The sequence below is a fragment of the Gracilinanus agilis genome, chromosome 1, assembly GCF_016433145.1.
Source record: "Gracilinanus agilis isolate LMUSP501 chromosome 1, AgileGrace, whole genome shotgun sequence".
NCBI lineage: Eukaryota > Metazoa > Chordata > Mammalia > Didelphimorphia > Didelphidae > Gracilinanus > Gracilinanus agilis.
Genome location: NC_058130.1, coordinates 520,222,128 through 520,241,476, shown reverse-complemented (window position 1 = coordinate 520,241,476; position 19,349 = coordinate 520,222,128). Strand labels below are relative to the sequence as shown.

The 19,349-nt window shown below is 32.3% G+C and overlaps 1 protein-coding gene across 1 annotated transcript in view; it reads left to right on the top strand.

Annotated features, from left to right (window-relative positions):
* Positions 1 to 19,349, top strand: part of SNTG1 (syntrophin gamma 1) — a 504,168-nt gene that overhangs the window by 342,973 nt on the left and 141,846 nt on the right. The window contains exons 12-13 of the mRNA XM_044682770.1: positions 6,504 to 6,620; positions 12,968 to 13,039. Coding sequence (XP_044538705.1) covers positions 6,504 to 6,620; positions 12,968 to 13,039 — 189 coding nt within the window. The remainder of the gene's footprint in view (positions 1 to 6,503; positions 6,621 to 12,967; positions 13,040 to 19,349) is intronic.

Sequence of the window (19,349 nt, the reverse complement as noted above, 5' to 3'; positions counted from 1 at the left end):
CAAAATATTCATGCATGCATGTTTATTATATAGGAAGCAGGGTGTTTGGTACCTATGAAAATTAGTTTTCCTTGGTCACATGTTTATAGACTGGAGTTGAGTCCCACACTTGTGGAATTCAGTGATTCTTTGGCACTGATATGATTTGAGGCCTGATTGTTTTCTCTTTTTTCATTATCACCTCTTCACTTCAATGGCTTCCTTCACATCCAAGCTAAACTTTAGCCTTTTTTCAAAAAGCTTTTCTAAATCCTTAATACTAGTGCTATATTTAACTACCGATTATTTTCAGTTTTATATATACATAATTTTATATATGTAATTTAATTAATTTCTCTATTAGATTATAGATATCATTTATGCATTATAATATATAATACTTATATCAAGATCTAATACATTTTAATATCCACATATATACATAATATACATATATACAGATCTTGTTTAAATATATATCTCATATGCATATATTTTTTGTTTATGTATAAATTCTTATTTAACTGTGTATATATATTTATATATACATATATATATATCTTGTTCATGTCTTGCTTAAAAATAGATATTGTTTGAAAATAGCTATTTGCATGCTTTCTTCTATATTGGACTGTGAGTTCTTTGAGAGCAAGAATTATCTTTTGGCTTTTTTTATAATCCCAGAGCCCAACACAGTGCCTGACATGAAACAGAAGCTTAATAAATATTCGTTGACTACACTTATATCTCTTGTGCTATAGTTTATAAGTAAAGTCTTTTTTTCCCCATCTGAGAAGGTATTGAGTGTCCTGATGTTGTAAATTATATACATTTGAGTTCACAGACAGAAAATCTGAACTCACCAATAGTCTCTTAGATATTTCAGGAAAAGTTTGCATTCAGCAAACAGATGAAAAACAGATGTGATGTTATTGACTGAATTACTGTATAGTGAGCTTCTCATAAAAGTTATAAAAGGGAAAAACCTTTAATTTTTAACAGACATGATAAGAGGTTATGCTTAAAAGAAAAGTACCTTTTAACAAAACAGAAAATGTTAGTTCATTAAAAGCAACCCTCTCCAATTGAGGGTTGAACAGTTATTTTTGTTATATGAAGACTATTATTACTTAATCTTCTACAAAAATAATTTCCTACATCAGTAGTACTTTGAATGTCTAGGTGGCCTCTCGTAATATTATATTAGCTATGGACCAAGAAAAGGGCCATCTATACCAGTAGCATGTGATTAATAGAGGTTTGTTTCCTAGTGAAAGTGAATCAGAATTTTAAAAAATGACAGAATAGGCAATCTCCCCCCAAAAAATAATAATATGTCAGTCAAAATATTAAAAAGCTGAAAATCCTCTGTATAATTACTAAAATATTCTGATGCTCTATTTGTCAAATTCAACTTCTATTTTTTTCCCACATTTAAGTATTCCATATTCTTTTTTTCATTCTTTCTGTATCGTTGATATCTTTTTTCAAGATTTCATAGTTGAAACTTCCCTGATGAAAGAATTTCCTGAAAAGTAGTTTCTGTTTGCACAAGACCCTTGTGATTACTTGAATCTTTTGCCTATGCTAAAAAACAATAACTGTCATTTGGCATCATTGCACAAGCATAAATAAGCCATTTTCTTTTTTTCTTTCTCTTTTTGGAAAGAACATAAAAATATTTAGCATCTATTTCTGACAGATTTTTTAAAATGTGTGAATGAACTATCATTTTTCCATTCTTCAAAAACAGTATTGATCATTCAAGTCATGTTTCATTATCAAATTTTTAGATAATTCCCCAAACTTCATGCAAAGATACCTTCTGTTTAACTAAGGACATGGGCAATGAGATCCTATAATACTCTCTAATGTTTCTCTGTCCAAATAACATCCCAATAGGAAATGGATAGCAAGCAAAATAGAGAAGACTTGAAAAAAGAATGTATAGTCCCTGCCCTTAAAGAGCTTGTAATATAATTAGAGATACAGAATATGCACACAGAATAGACCAAGAAATAACAATATAATCTACTGGGTAGACTGGCCTTCTATATATATTACAGAACCTTCCTTTACTTCCACCCTATTCAAACAGATTTAAACACCCACCTGCTGCTAATTAAACTGGCATCACACTGCCTTCTTCACTGGCATTCTTTTTCAATTAGACAAATATTAATTGAGCTTCTACTATGCATTAGGAATTATACACTTTCCTTGTGTAGTTCAAAGGAACTCTAAGGGTTAAGAATTGTTACAAAGAAATATTTACATTATAGCAGAATGTTGATATTATTCATAGGGAATTCCTGAAACATCTAATGCTTGTAATTTCCCAGCTTTCATTTTTCTTTGCCAGTCAGTGGACTATCTGCCTCAGTGTGGCTCTATAACACATTTGTCCTATCCTTAACATGGACCCATACTCAGACATGGTCCTTTTCACTTTCATTTCCTGTTTTTCTGTTGTCATCCTGTACATAGTCAACCAATCTGTATTGTTTTCTTATATCTCTCACCCAATTCTATCTCAGTTCAATGAGTACTCTGTACTTCATTGCCAACATACTCAGATCCTACACATCCCATATTCAATAGCCAAATGCTCATCATTAGATAACCATTAGATGATCATGTAGTAGTTTTGGTGTCATTTTTTAATCTATTAAAATATAATTATATGTAATGTAATATATTCTGTTACATATATTTTAAAATATACACAATATAATATCTATTATGTATTAATATAATAATGATTTAAAAATAATTTTAAATAATAAAATTCTACTTTCATGATCCATTTTATTAAGGTTATTTTCACCATTTTTCATCTCTTCCACCTTCTCTAAATTCATCCCTCTTTTTCACCTTACCATTCTTCTGTAGAGGATATCTCAAAATAGTAGAATCACACCCATGACTCCTCTTTAAGTAAACTCCCTCTTTAGTCCTAATAATAATTAAATTCTGATTTTCATGTATTATCTTCCTTTAAAAGAATAAAAAATAAATTAAACTTGTTTAGTCTTTATGATTTCTTACTTAAATTTACCTTTTGATACTTCTTTTGTGTCTTGTGCTTTAATGTTATATTTCCTATTCATCTCTGGTCTTTTCATCTGAAATACTTGAAAGTTCTTTTTGTTTTTATTCAATATTAATTCCTCAACCTCATTAGATTGTACTCATTTAAAAACATTTTTGGTTGGAATTCTACATCCTTTTTGTTCTAGACGAGCATATTCAAAACACTCTACTTCTTTATAGTGGTATCTACTGAATCTTGTGTGGTACTGACTGTGCCTCAGTGGTAAATGAATATTTTCCTTCTATTTTTTTGCAATATTTTCTCATTTATGTGAAATTTATGGATTTTGCCTGTAATATTTCTAGGGGTTTTCATTTTTAAATTTCTTTGAAGAATGGACTGGTAGATTCTTTCAGTTTTTGTTGTTGTTGTTTGGTGTTTTTTTTTTTTTTTAAATTTTGTTTTTTAAATTTACCCTCTTGTTCTAAGATATATGGGAACTTTCCCTCTATAATTCCTTAGAATATGATATCTAGGCTTGTTTTTTGTTCTTAGATTTTAGGTGATCAAATGATTCTTAAATTATCTTTTATATTTTTTAATTTTGTTTTCCTTGAGATATTACACATTTTGTGCTTTTTATTCAATTCTTTGTCTTTGATTTATTGTTTCTTGACCACATATAATGAGTTAATCCCATTCAGGAAATTCTCATTTTTAAGGAGTTATTTAAGCATTTTTCTACCTCTATTACCTGGCTGTTCTCTTTTCATAATGTTCTTGCATACACTTTCATTTATTCCCATAATTTATGTGCTACATATAGGATTTTAAAAATCATTTTTATCTCTAATTTTAACTCTTATAGGAATTTTTGTGGATACTATGTCCAATCTATATTTTTCTTTGAGGCTTTGATTACAGATATTCTCTGATCATTGTCTTCTTTTGGGATCATGTCTTGACCTTCCCTATGGTCTTTGTAGCTTATTTAATTTAAAAAAAATTTTTTACATGTTAATATAATTTTTAATAGTCATTTTCTGACATTTTTCCAATTCATATTCTCTCCCTCTTCTCACACCTTCCCAAGGCAGAATATAATGTGATATACATTATGCATGTATTATCAAATGTATATATATGCACACACATACGTATCCTTCATGTTGTGAAGACACGTATCATTTACATTAGAGAAAAATTCTTGCAGAAAATAAAGTGTAGAACGATACGTTTCAATTTGCATTCAAACTCCATCAATTCCTTCTAAGGAGGTGGATACACTTTTATGTCATGAGTCCCATGAGGTAGTCCTGGATCCTTGTATTACTGATAATTATAGTAAATTATTTTTAGCAATCAGGTTATTATTTTTTTTACTCATACTTCCAGCCTATTTCTTGACTTTGGACTTAATGTTAGTCTTGGTCTCTTCTCACTTTGAGGGTTAAAAGAACGTCTGGCTTGCTCTACTGTCTTTTATTTTCTTCTGCAGCTTTCAATACTCATCCTATAGGTTTGTAGATTTTGGTGCTCCCAAAGTGATATGATCCAGGGAGAGATCTGTTCGCTCCCCTATTGGTCTGAAAATTCCTAATCTGTTTTGTTGTTTTACATGGGGTTGAGTGTCCATAAAATGCTACTGATTTTCAGATACCCTGCTGGAAGATTCTGTGGGTTCAAAGCAACTGAACTACTCTCTCCAGCTTTTTTTTTTTTTGTCTGCTGCCCTGGTTTTTTCCTGTGGACTTACTTGTGAGTCTAAAGGTTAGCCAAGTCTCTTTTCTTGGGTTCAGAATCACATAGCTATTTTTTTCTGGAATTTGTTCCTTTATGCTTACACAGAAAGGATTCCTGCTGCCTCAGTATTTTGACCACTCTTCTACTCCTTGGAACTGTGATCCAGAACTGGGAAAAGGAGGAGAAAGCTGTGGATGTCACTCACCTATTCCTTTACTCCTGGGCAGGCCCCAACCTATTATCTGTATATCTTTTTTTTTCTGTCTTCTTAAACTTCCCTGGGGTAGAGGTGGGGTGGTGGTGGGAAGGAAACAAAACTGGAAAAAATAACTGACTTTTTCTAGGCTTTCACATCAGAACTTTGTGTATGTAGTGCTTTGTCAATTATTGTAATAGAAGATGTAGAGAGAAGCAATGCTAGATTTCACTCCACCATCTTTACTTCACTCTTCCTCCTTGTGTTTTATGTCATGCACAACTGTCTCCCTCCTTACACACTGAGCCCAGGAAATCTCCAGCTTAGCCTAAAATGTAACTGTAACTATGTTGGAATATAGGACTAAATTTCAATCTCTTAGCATCAAAAACTACTCAAAGGAAAACACTATGTTATTCTACCTAGGAGTCTTCTTGAATGTGGAGCCATTTCAGAATTCCCAGTTTTCATTTCTCCCTCATCATGGCATGCTTCTGGGTAGTTTGTAGATTGTTTTCTTCTGCTAATTCTTATGCAACCTAGGGCTACTTACTTCAAGAAGTGTTTTTATTTGGTATATTGGACATTTAGCTCTTTCTGGCTTCTGGTTGTCATTGCTAATAATAATAAGTCATGATAATAATAATAAATTGGCAAGTATTAAGTGCTTAGTATTCACCAGGCACTATGCTAAGTAATAGGGTTATGAAAAGTGAAAAAAATACAAATATAATTATAGCCCTCAAAGAGTTTACATGCTACTACTAATAACTGACATTATTATACCCCTTCAAGCTTATAGAGAGCTTTATACACATAATTCATGGCTGTCACATAGAGAGAAAAAAAAGAGTAGCTTGTTTTGAGTTACTTCACTGCCAGAAATACACCAATATTAATTTAAGAGGAAAAATGATATGGTATATCAGAAGCCAACCTTGAAATCCAGAAAATTTGGATTTAAATTTCATCTCTACTACATAGTGTCTGTTAGACTTTAGGCAATTAACTTAACTTTTCAGTGTTCTAGACAACCATTAAGAGTACAATTTGAAGGGAAAATGCCAAAGAAAGGAGTATCCTTAACTGGGAGTTCAATGAACCAGTGAAATGAATCTGAGGCCTAGTCCCTACAATTACTTTAGTTTAAAAGCAGAAGATATTGTAGCAGTTAACCAATTTAGATAAGAAGCAAGATCATTATATACTTGAGTATCTCATGTTCAGACTGAGAGAGGGGAGGCTGTCAGCTTCCACTGGAAAAGATAGAGATGTAATACAGAAAAGCTAATGGAAGGAGAACATATGTAACGGGTCTTTATTTTATTGTCCTTGTTGGGTCTGAAATGTTTGGAAATATTTTTCTAAATTTCTGTCTTTATGACAACTACTCATGTTATGTGTAAAGGAAATGTCATTTTTAGCATATGACTCTATGTGTTATGTTAATTGTGAATGAGTAGACAAAAAAGAATTAGAAATACTTTACCATGTTTTACATCATAAAGACTCTAATGCTATGACATTGGTCATTATTAATTTTCCTGTCAGATAGTCTACATGGGCTGGACTGAAGAACGAGAACAAGATTCCCTTCAAGATCGGAAGTACACACCAAAGTTTTTAGCACTGAGAGGTTCTTCTCTTTATAAGTTTCTGGCACCTCCAGTAAGTATATTTTCTCACATTTTTAATTTTACTAAATTATTTTTGCCTAATATACATAAATGAATCCTATACTTAATTTCTTTCAATTACTAAATATAGTGAGAACCATTGTTATTTCTCAATCATTTCAGTTGTGCCCAATTCTTCTTGTCCCCATTTAGAGTTTGAGGATTTTTTTGACATTTCCTTCTCCAGCTCATTTAAAAATGAGGAAATTAAAGCAAATAGGACCCCATTTAAATGACTTGTTCAGGGTCATTCACCTAGTAAGTGTCTGAGACTGGATCTGAACTCAAGAAGATGAGGTTTCCTGATACCAGGCCTGATACTCAATATATTGTGCCATCTACTTCTCTGAGAGATATTGTAGCATAGGCTAAGAAAGAAGAGCCTCAAGGGTAGGATAGATTAAAACTACCAAACATTTTAAATACAATTAAAATGATCTAAATAATTGGAAAGACATTAATTACTCATGGGTAGAATGAGTCAATATAATAAAAATGACAATCCTACCCAATATAATTTACTTATTCAGTGCCATACATATCCAACTACCAAAAACTTTTTATAGAATTAGAAAAAATATAACAAAGTTCATCTAGAGGAATAAAAGATCAAGAATATCAAGGAAAATAATGGGAAAAAATGTGAAGGATGAGGGCCTAGCAGTACCAGATCTTAAACTGTACTATAAAGTAGTGGTCATCAAAACAATATGGTACTGGCTAAGAGACAGAAAGGTGGATCAATGGAATAGACTAGTAGTAAATGACTTCAGCAAGCTAGTGTTCAATAAAATGAAAGATATCAGATTTTGACAAGAACTCACTATTTGATAAAAACTGCTGGGAAAATTAGAAAACAGTAAGGGAAAAATCAGATCTAGATCAACATCTCATACTCAATACCAAGATAAATTCCAAATGGGTAAATGACTTAGATATAAAGAATGAAATCATAAATATATTAAGTGAACATAGAATAGTATACCTGTGAGATCTATGAAAAGGAAGGCATGTAAGACCAAGCAAGAGATAGAGAACATTACAAAATGTAAAATGAATGATTTTGATTACATCAAATTAAAAAGGTTTTTTTTGTACAAATGAAACCAATGAAACCAAAATTAGAAGGAAGGTGACAGACTGGGAAAACAAGTTGTAACAAAACTCTCTGACAAAGGTTTAATTCCCAAATATGTAAGGAATTAAGTCAAACTTACCAACATCAAGCCATTCCCCAATCAACAAATGGTTAAGGGACATGAATAGGCAGTCTTCACATAATGAAATCAAAACTATCAATAATCATATGGAAAAGTGTTCTAGATTCTCCTGATAAGAGAAATACAAATTAAAACAACTCTGAGGCACCACCTTATATTTAGCAGACTGGCCAATATGGCAAAGGAAGATGATAAATGTTGGAGGGGATGTGGCAAAATTAGAACACTAATACACTGTGGGTGGAGTTGTGAATTAACCCAACCATTCTGAAGGTCAATGTGGAGCTATGCCTAAAAGGTTTTAAAAGAATGCCTAACCTCTGATCCAGCCATACCACTGCTGAATTTGTATTTCAAAGAGGTAATAAGTAAAAATTCTTGTACAAAAATATTTATAGCTGCCCTCTTTGTGGTGGCAAAAAATTGGAAAATGGGGGGAGGTATCCACTGATTGGAGAATGGCTAAATCAATTCTGGTATCTGATGGTGATGAAATACTATTGTGCTGAAAGGAATGATGAATTGGAGGATTTCTGTGTGAACTAGAAAGACCTCCAGGAATTGATGTAGAGTGAAAGGAGCAGAACCAGGAGGATATTGTACACAGACACTAATACCTTGTGGCACAATCAAATTAACAGACTTTTCTACTAGTAGCAATGCAATGATACAGGGCAATACCAAGGAATTTATGAGAAAGAACACTATCTACATCCTGAGAAAGAACTGTGGGAGTAAAAACACAGAAGAAAAACATATTGATTGATCACTTTGTTGGATCGGGATATGATTGGGGTTTTGACTTTAAATGATCATTCTATTGCAAATATGAATTATATGGAAATCAGTTTTGAACAATGATACATGTATAACCTAGTTGATTTGGTTGTCAGCTCAGGGAGCAGGGAGGGAGAGTGGTTGGAAAAAACCATGAATCATGTAACAATGGAAAAATATTACAAATACATAAATATAATATTTTTTAAAGTAGGGTAGACCTAGATTCCTATTCTGCCTCTGAGATATGTTGCATAGTTCACCATCACTGAATCACTTAATCTCTCAGTTAAAGACTTAGTTAAAATGAGTCTTCTTTTCTTTTATGATTTAGATTAGTATCTCAACTTCTTTTCCAGTTCTCTAATTGTATGACTACATAAAGGAAGGAAAAGGAATAGAAAGAGAGGAGAAAGTAAAAAACAGGAAAAAAATCAAAAAAGAGGAGGGGAGAAAGAGCGAGAGAAAGAGAGGGTTGAGAAGAGGGACAGGGACAGGGAGAGAAAATACAGGTAAATTTAGGAAGTATATTTAAGGGAAAATAATCCAAATAGAGTCCAAAATCTCTCCTAAAAGAGCTTTCCCTGAGGGTTGAACAGACCTAAAATTTTTTTCTTAATTTTGGCAACCCAAGAAAAATCTGAAGTTGTACTATTTTTCACATTGCAAACCTAGGAAACAATGATAATGATCAACCTGTCACCTCAAGATTTGGTTATGGTCCCTGATAGAGCATGAAAATGACATACCTAATGAGAAGTTACCAGAGCAACATCATGTTAATGTGTGTGAGCATTAGATGGAAGAGTGCATGGAGAGAGGACCAAAGGAAGTATGTGTACTGATTTTATTAGCTCAGTTTCTAATTAATCAGTACATTTATAAATAATTTGTGCCAGAGGAGAATTTTAAGGGAATTTATTAAATTTGATTGAGAGTACAAGCTGAGGGAAATAAGAAACAGAATAAGAAATATGTTCAAAAAGAAAAGGAAAATAAGTAAATTTTTTATTTTAATGGATAAATTTCCATAAAAATAGTATAGATCAAAGTTGTACAATCACTGGTTAGCCAGGCAGAAAATAGTGTCCTATTTGCCTTATCTAATAGAACTTATTCTGAATATTAATTTTTTTCTATTCCCAGTTAAACCATATTTTTGTGTAGCAAATTGAAAATATAAAACAAGACTTGGGTTTTAATTTGCATTTAAAGTACATATGTTGTTATTAGTTAATCACATAAAACATTTCTTCAACAGACAGCTTATCCCGCCTAACAAGGGGAAATCTCAGCATCAACAAAATTTATTACCCATGTCACTTGATTTCTAGAAGCATGAGGCATCCACTAGCTGTTTGAGGGTCAAATGGGCAGATATCTCCTGGCAAATTCCTGAAGCAACTCACCCTCATCTTTTCCCTTCCTGATTCAGCTGTTCAGGAGTTAGGGAAGGTCCAGTGAGACGTCGACATTTTTAAAGTTGAAACATGTTTCCTTTGTGGAAAGGAGACTGTTGTACCCCAAACTGAAATGTGAAAAGTATTTAATATCCATGTATAATGGTTAGTTACCATTGCATTATTCTTATAATACCATACTTTAGGTAAATTATGTGTTAAAGCCACTTTTTTCTTAGCTGTCCTAGAAACCTATGATCAAAATGTTACTTAAAGGGGAAATAATAACTTAGATCCTTCATGTAAAAGAATCTGAGTTAGTCCTAATTTCAGGAGCCTTCTCTAAGGCTGAAAAAAGAAAGAAGAAATGAATTTAGACCCCTTAACTTATCCCCAGATTGCTAAAATTATGATCATGTAAAATGTATAATATATTGCTATAGAAAGGAATCAACTTAAGTTATTATTATACTAATGATGTTGCAATGAAGAATGTATTGATTTTCAGGAATTAAAATTTTTTGAGCTTTTGTTAGAAATAATTCTCTTAAACAGAGAAATATATATTCACTTCATGATGAATTCTTCTAACAAACCTTGCCTTGTTTACCAGGGAAAGGAAAAAAGAAGTAATCAAGGCAGAAAGAAAAGGGGAAAAGAAGGAAAGAGAAAGGGATGGAGGGAAGGAACATTTATTAATCACCTACTGTGTGCCAATAACTATTTTATTTCCTTTACAGATAACACATTTGATCGTTCACAAAAAATCTGGGATTAGATGGTATTAATATACCCATTTCATATTTGAGGAAACTTATGCAGGTAGAAGTTAAATGACTTATCCAGAGTCACAGCTAGTAAGGTTATGAGTTCAAATTTGAACTCTTGAAATCTAGAATTATTCTGGAATACATGATCAGAATGCTCTCTAATATACCAGAGATGCTAATGGCAATCATTGACAGCTTTATTAGGAGTAGTGGGGATTTTTATAACCAATTGGGCATTTCTGCCCATTTTCATGGTAACAGACAATATTTACATGATAACAGGTAATGGCTAACAGAGAACCTTGAGAATTACAATGTGACCTGTCATAATAGTGATTTATTGGATACATCTCATATGGGAATTGAAGGATCTGGGGGTATCCGTAGGTTGGATAAAAACAAAATGACATCTCCTGCTGGAGTTTCCAGAGATATAGGATACAAACATGTCCTAGATAGAGAAGGAGAGAAGGTGGGGGAATGTGGCCAGGAACATTCTACCTGCGGATCTTTGAATCTTTTACTCAGGGGTCTGATCAAGCTAGGAGAAATATTAGAGAGCATTCTGACCCTGTATTCTAGAATGCCTGAGTTCAAATTTGATCTCTTACACCTTACTACTTGTGACTCTGGATACACATTGAGACAGATGCAGATTACCTGTGCCAGAGAATAAAAAGAAAACTAAAACTTCACAGAGAATTTATGATAAATCATGTTTTGTTGTTTCTAAAATACTTAGAAAATATAATCCTTTACAAATATAGATTTAAAATATACAGACAAGGGGGCAGCTGGGTAGCTCAGTGGATTGAGAGTCAGGCCTAGAGACAGGAGGTCCTAGGTTCAAATCCAGCCTCAGACACTTCCCAGCTGTGTGACCCTGGGCAAGTCACTTGACCCCCATTGCCCACCCTTACCACTCTTCCACCTAGGAGACAGTACACAGAAGTTAAGGGTTTAAAAAAATAAAATAAAATATTCAGACAAAATATTCTAATTCACTGCTGATTAGGGAAAAGCAAATTAAAATGACTTTGATATAGTACCTTATACTTTTCAGATGGCTAGGATGACAGAAAAGAAGAAAATGACAAATGCTTGAGGGAATGTAGGGAAATTGGGACACCAATGAAGTAGTGACATATTTGTGAACTAGTGCAGTCTTTCAAAGGAATATTTAGGAACTACTCCCAAAAGGTTGTAAAACTGCATAGTCTTTGATCCAGAAATACCACTACTAGGTCTATATCCCAAAGAGATTTGAAAAAAGGGTGGAAGAGACCTATTTGTTAAAAAATCATTACAGCAACTCTTTTTGTGGTAATAAAGGATTGGAGAATGGCTGAAAAAATTGTGGCCTATGATTTTGAGATGATTCTATTTTAGTGTAAGGAATTACAAGCAGATTAATTTTGAAAAAAGTCTGGGAAAATGTATATGAACTGATGCAAAGTGATGTGAATAAAGCCAGAACATTATTTTACCCAGTAACAGCAATAGCCTAAGAATGATTAATTGTGAAAAACTTATCTACTCTGATCAAGACATTGATATAAGACAATTCCAAAGGACTACTGAAAAATAATGTCTACATCCAGAGAGAGGGAGAGTTGATAAACTCTGAATGCAGATTGAGGAATATTTTTAATTCCTTTGTTTTATTTTCCTTTGTTTTCCTTTGTTTGTATTTACTTTTGAAACATGGTTACTATAGAAATATGTTTTGCATGGCTTCACATGAATAATCAATATAATATTTCTTGTCATCTCAAAAAGTAGTGTGGTACATTAGAGAAAATGGATATTTGGAACACTAATTTTAAAATATATATATTATTGTTATTTTTACATTCAATTTGGAAATATTTAATTAAATGAATATTCTTAAAACACCATTAAAATAAAATAGGCAGACAAATTTGTCCTCCTGCCAATGATGTATGATAAAGTATTTTTGAAGGTATGAAAAATGGAATGGAGAGGGGGAAAGTAGTAATTAAACAAATGAAGACTTCAACAATAAATTTATTTAAAGAAAGGTAAGAATTTATCTATGAAAGTCATTGAGAATGAACATTTTAAAATTTGTGGAAAAAAGATCAAAAGAACTAAAAATGAATTCAATTTATAAGAACTATGATATTACCATATAATTTTTTCATTTTTAAGGTAACCACTTGGGATTGGACACGAGCAGAAAAAACATTCTCAGTTTATGAGATTATGTTTAAAATCTTCAAGGTATGAAAAATAAATGTAAGATTTCTTTTTTTTTATTTTAACAATGTATATATGTTAAGTACTAAGATATTCTTAAGCATCATAGGTAGAAGACAAAAAAATGGAACTGACCTGGAGAGATTTGACTGATTAGATATTCCCGACTCTTTATTTTAATGTAATCATTAATGGACGAGATCTATATTTATTTCAATATTTGTAGAGGAGTTAATTTATAAATAGGTCCTTAGACCATTGAATTACCAGTTTTGTTGTTATAATAGTGAGAAACTAGAGTCAGGGAGACTAGTTGGAAGGCTAGAATAGTCTAGAAGTGAAGAGTCAGAGGTCTAAACTAGTGTATTGACTGCGTGAATGAAGAAAAGATATATACCAAAGATCCTATGAAGTTAGACTACAAAAGCAGAAAGAATAATAAATCAAGATGAATAGAAACAAGTCAAATGACCTGGAGTGCTAAAATTTCCCAATTTTGCAACCAGTTATATATCTTATAGCCTTAGTAATTAATATAGAGTTCCACCAATAGAATAAAATTTCTTTGAGGGCATGAATTGTTTCATTTTTGACTATGTCAATAACAACTAGAATAGTGTGGGAAATTGAGTAGACATCAAATCTTGATTAACAGAACTCTGTTTCCTACTATTTTGGCCAAGGACCTTTAGTTAACAAATGAAGCTAATGAGATTGTAATGTTTAAAACAAATTAAAATAGAAAAAACAGTCAACAAACATTTACTAGACTCTAAAAGAATGAATTATTTTGTATTTTTCTTGATGCTACTTATAACGGGCTTGACTTTTCAAAGATGGGGGCAAATGTAACACAAAAGGGTTAAAACAGTGATTCCCAAAGTGGGGGCCACCGCCCCCTGGTGGGTGCTGCAGCGATACAGGGAGGTGGTGATGGCCACAGGTGCATTTATCTTTCCTATTAATTGCTATTAAATTTTTTAAATTACTTCCAGGGGCACTAAGTAATATTTTTTTTGGAAAGAGGTCAATAGGCTAAAAAAGTTTGGGAACCACTGGGTTAAAAGAACAACAGTTAGCACCAGCAGAATTCTAACAGTCTTTATTCCATCATGCTTCTCTTCCAAAAGACTTCAGGCTTCTGCTTCAAGCTTCTGCTAGCTCTCTGAGCCAGAAGCAAGGTAAACATCTCTTTTACCAAGCTAGCTCATTATGGGAATCAAATAGTCAACAAAAATAATTTTGACTAGAGACTGGCATCTGTAGCCAGGGAGGGAATTTCTCTCTGCCTTCTTATCATTATCAAGATTATGTTGTTCTTTTCAACTGTTTCCTTTTTGTGACCTTACAAAATGAGAGGAGGGAGAGTTTGGGGGAATTTAACCCCTTCATTCCCCACAGCTACCAAATTGTATATGCTATACTCCTTTACATTTCAACAGTATTTTATTTTCTCATAAACAACTATGTGTTATACAAAATGAGGATATATATTTCCATTTTACAGATAAGCGAACTGAATCTCAAGAGGTTTTATGAATTGCTCATAGTCACATAGGAAAATATTAGATTAGAAATTAGAATTCAAATCTCTCCTATTTATAATCTCAGTCCTCTTTTTTGCCATGTTAATACAATTCAATTTCAAGGTTATATAATATATATGACCTTTGTCACTACTAAGATAATTTAAATTAATTATTCACTATAGTTTTAAATCCTTAAGTTCAAAAATAGGTTCACTAAATGGTTCAAAATTATTAAAGAATCTAATTTCCTATAATCTGTTTCAAAGAGAAGGTTAAAGAACCAAAAGGAACTAAAAGCTTCGACAGATATTATATGTATATATATGTATATATAAATTTACTTATTTGCCCCAGTTTGAAAAAGTCAAATAGAAAAATAACACATTTGTAAGTAATGCAACTTATTTTTCAGAAATATATTTTCTCATAATATACTATGAAAATTAACTTTGACCAAAATACAATGATCATAATAAAAGCTAACATTTATATTGTGCTTGAAGGTTTGCAAAAGACTTTCTCACCAACACTTGTGAATCAGATACTCTTATTTCCCTCATTTTACAGATGAGAAAACTGTGATTTGTTAAGATGTTAAGTGATTTGTTCAGGGTCACAATGCTGTAATTATTTGAGGAATGATTGCACTGAGATCTTTCTGATTCTAATCCAGCACTAATCCATTACATCAGTTAGGTACCTCAAACAATAAAATACATTTTGTTGGATATACCATAAGATAAAGTTAAATATCTAATCTATGTAAATCAAAATCTATATAAATATTAAATGTAAATTCTATAACAAGTGTTTTACATAAATACTTTATAAAGGAGAAACTGCAGTCATTATGAAGGTCTATATCAAAGGCAGGACCTATATATGTGTTAAATTAAACAATTAAATCCAAATTTTTTTTATAAATTTCTGAATATAATAAATTTTGCCTCCATTAAGATGAAAATTGTAAAATAACTTAAAGCTCTAAATAATATTTCACTTTGGAATAAACGAAACTTTCTTTCTTAAAAGCTTTTAATCCTTTTCACAAATTTTAACTTTTTAAATCATTTTTCCTTCCCTCTGGTAAAACTAAGATGATCTAGTTATCATTTTCTCTCTCTTTTGTAAATTATTCATTCATATTTTCATATTGTTGTGTTGCCACAGAGACATGAGATGGATAGTCCAATATCTTGTTTCTGAAATTGATGATAAGAAAAGGATTTACCTATCCATGTCAGTCATAAAAATATGGAAACTTCCTAATTATCTTTAGCATATAGACCAGCATGTAAAGTAATACTTGCTTTCATCAACACTGAAATAAGAATACTTTGAAGCTTCAAAAGTTTTCTTAATTCTGTCTGTCATTACGGTGTTTATTGAATGAGACTGTACTCAGCTTTCCAAGCTATATGTGACCTTAATCATACTCTTTCTTAGTTCTTACCCATCCAAATTCAAAAGCCCCCATCTTTTCAGTTTTTCTTTGTATGCTCAGTAGACCATTCCTTTGATAATACTTATCACCTTCCTTTGGACATCTTTCACCTCTATTATATCTATTTTAAAGAGTTTTGATCACAATAGAACTACATTTGATATGTATGTATAATTGTAGTTTGTATTTTTTCTCTGTAAATTCATTTCCATTTACATGTCCATGGAAAATTTCACCTGTTTTTATTTTTTGTCAGTTTCATATAATTTTTAAAGATTGTATTGCTTTTTTTAAACAATCAGTTTTTTTAAATTTTTGATACATTAAAGCCTAGTTTTTCTGAAGTTGTAATGGTTTTAATACTAAATATCTCCTTTTTTCCAAATATTACTGTTTATTCTCTAAAAGGAATCCTACTGTTCAGATTTTTCCATTCAAAGAAATTCACTTCCTCTGATTTCCTGCCTGGATATCAGTTTTTTATCCATGAGAAAACACCTTCCTACACAAAATCAAATTGTGAATCAACTGTTATTTTGAAATATCATATCCTACAGTGTAGTCCATGTTTAATTCTACTAGCTAAAGTGAACATGTAGTAAATTTTTAGTAACAAAACTGTAAATTTGAACAAAAGAAAGTTAATCTCATTATACATATTTCTGTTAGATTTTACTTTTTTTTTTCAATTAGTAAACATCTAGGTTCTTTCTTTCTCATCCTCCCAATTTAAAAGAAAACTAAAACCAATGTAACAAATATTCATAGTCAAGAAAAACTAACTCTCACCTTCTCACATTCAATAAAGCATGACCTATTCTATTTTTTGAATCAATCCCTTCATTGTCCACAAATTAATGGCATAGATCATATCAGCCCTGCAGAATCATGGTTGTTCATTACATTGATTAGACATTTTACAAACTTTTGGTCACAGTCTTTACAATGTTGTTATTATATAAACTATTTCCTGTTTATGATGACTTCACTCTGTTAACAACTCATACACTCCCTTAGCTTCCAGGTGTTTGTTTATTTTTGCCACCACCAAAAGAGATATGAATATTTTTGTTCACATGGACCCTCTTTATTTTTATTTTGATCTTTTTGGGATATAATCCTAGGTTATCCTAAAATTTTGATAGATTTTGGAGAAATAGACAAATTGACATATTATTATTTCATCTGTGATTTGGCATAGCTATTCTGTACTGTGTACATTGCATTTCCAGATGTCAATAACATAATGGTGTTATATGAAATTTGACAATCTGACTAATTTAATAAATATTTTCCCCCCACTGAATGGCATTTCATTCATATATAGCTTTAAAGCATTCTAAGGTACAGTCATGCTAAAAAGGTATTGAGCCAATAAATATAAACTAGAGATATAAAAATAATGGATTTTGAAGCTGGCCAATTCTGGCTTTTAAGACTTAATTTTCTTGCTTTAGGTCATGCATTTCCTTTTTCAAACTGTCTTGATTGCTTTTTGAGTTCTTGAAGTTCTTGAGTTAATTGAATTTTGAGATCTTCCAAAGCCTGTGTCCAATTCCCTGGAACTTCTTCTTCTATTTCTATTTCATTTGCCCTCTTTTCACTTCCTTGAAACAAGCTGTCAATTGTCTTTTTTTTCTCTTTCTGTTGTTTACTTATATTTTTTCCCCTTTTCTGTTCTGCTAGTTTAAGCAAATGGATTTAATGAGCTTTGATGAAAGATCTTCTCTCAGCTGGCAATGGAGGTTTGTAGTTACTTTTTCTGCAGTCTCTGTAGGGGGAAGGGTGTTGGAGTTTCCCTGCCCTCAGAAGATTTCTTGTCTGTCCAATTGGTGCGATTAAGCCCGTGTTGATTGGATTAGTCTATATTGCTTAATGTGCCCTAAGGCTAAAACCACTAGAAGGGGAAAAAACAGGAAATGTGGGGATAAGATGGAGTGTTTTTACTGAGCTGTCCAGCAGTAGGGTCCCCCTGCTCTGTCCTTGTCTTTGATCTGGTTTTCTTTCCTCTTGAAGCCCTTTGTTCTCTATTTTGGTGTGATGAAGCCAGGTGGTCTGAGGTTTTGTTCCATCTAAGCCACCATCTTCCAAGTATTTTTCCTGTGTTTCTCTGGCTTTCTCCTCCAGTCACCTCCCCAATGCCTGTGTTCAACTCCCTGAGTCCAGTGCCAGCAAGGCTCTCTCTCCAGGCCCATGTGCCCACCTGCCCTGAGATTTCAGGGGCCAATGGAGTCTCTCTACAACATGTGGGGGAGGGGTCCTGGTATTCCCCTTCTATACCCTCAGACCCGCCAGTTCAAGAATTCAAGCCTTTTTATTGGAGTACCTCTTTAGCTGTCCAGCAGTAGGATTCTCCCTGATCTGTCCCTTTGTTAGATTTGGTCCTCTTTCTTTTCAAAGTGCATTGTTTTCTATCTTGGTGTGGAAGAGTACAGAGGTTTTAAGATTTGTATCCTCTAAGCTGCCATCTTCCCAGCAAAAATAATGGATTTTCAGGCCTGATTATAAAGTTAGGGACAAACATTTACAAGAAACTTCTTTGGAATTAGAGCTTTACAAAAATAAAATAGGATACCTAAGAAGAAAGGGGTTCTCTCTGATTGAAGGTGTCTTACCTTTATTGTGAATCTTCTTTTTTTTAAGTATAGTGCAAAATATTCTAATTAAAGCACAAGTTATAATAGGTCACATGTGGATTTAAATACAGTAATAACTTGGAATTCCATAAAATCCTTTAAAAATTAAATCAAATAAACAAATAGTAACTCATTTAGCAAGAAGAGAATATTTTTGTAAGACACCTTCCCACCAAACTTTAAAAGCAGTCTTAAGTTTTTTTTTTAAATAACAAAATAAAGCAAGATAAATGTAGTGTAATCTAATTTAGAAAATAAGAATTAAAATCTGATAGGAATAAGAATAGGGATTTATCCTTTGATTCCTTTAAACTTCCAGAGAACTCCCAGATCAGGAATCCACCTTTTTTAATACAGCTTGACACCTTGTCTGTAACTTAAGAGTCCCAGAAATTTGTTGGCTCTAAGTCTTCTTTTAGTTAGGATTTTTTTGGCAAAGATAATGGAATGGTTTGCCATGTTCTTCTCTTGCCCATTTTGCAGATGAGGAAACCAAGGAAAACAGGATTAAAGGACCACTAGATTGTGGTCCAGCCCCCTGATAAATGAACTAATTTGAAACAAGTCTTGTGACTCAAAATTCAATGTCCTTTCCAGTATAATACTCCTTTTTTTCTTTATCATCATCTTTGATAGCTAAAACAATTTTAGGTGGATTAAATACTAAAACAAATTTAGTTGGAATACTAAATGTACTTACTGGAAACATGAATATTATATTGCAA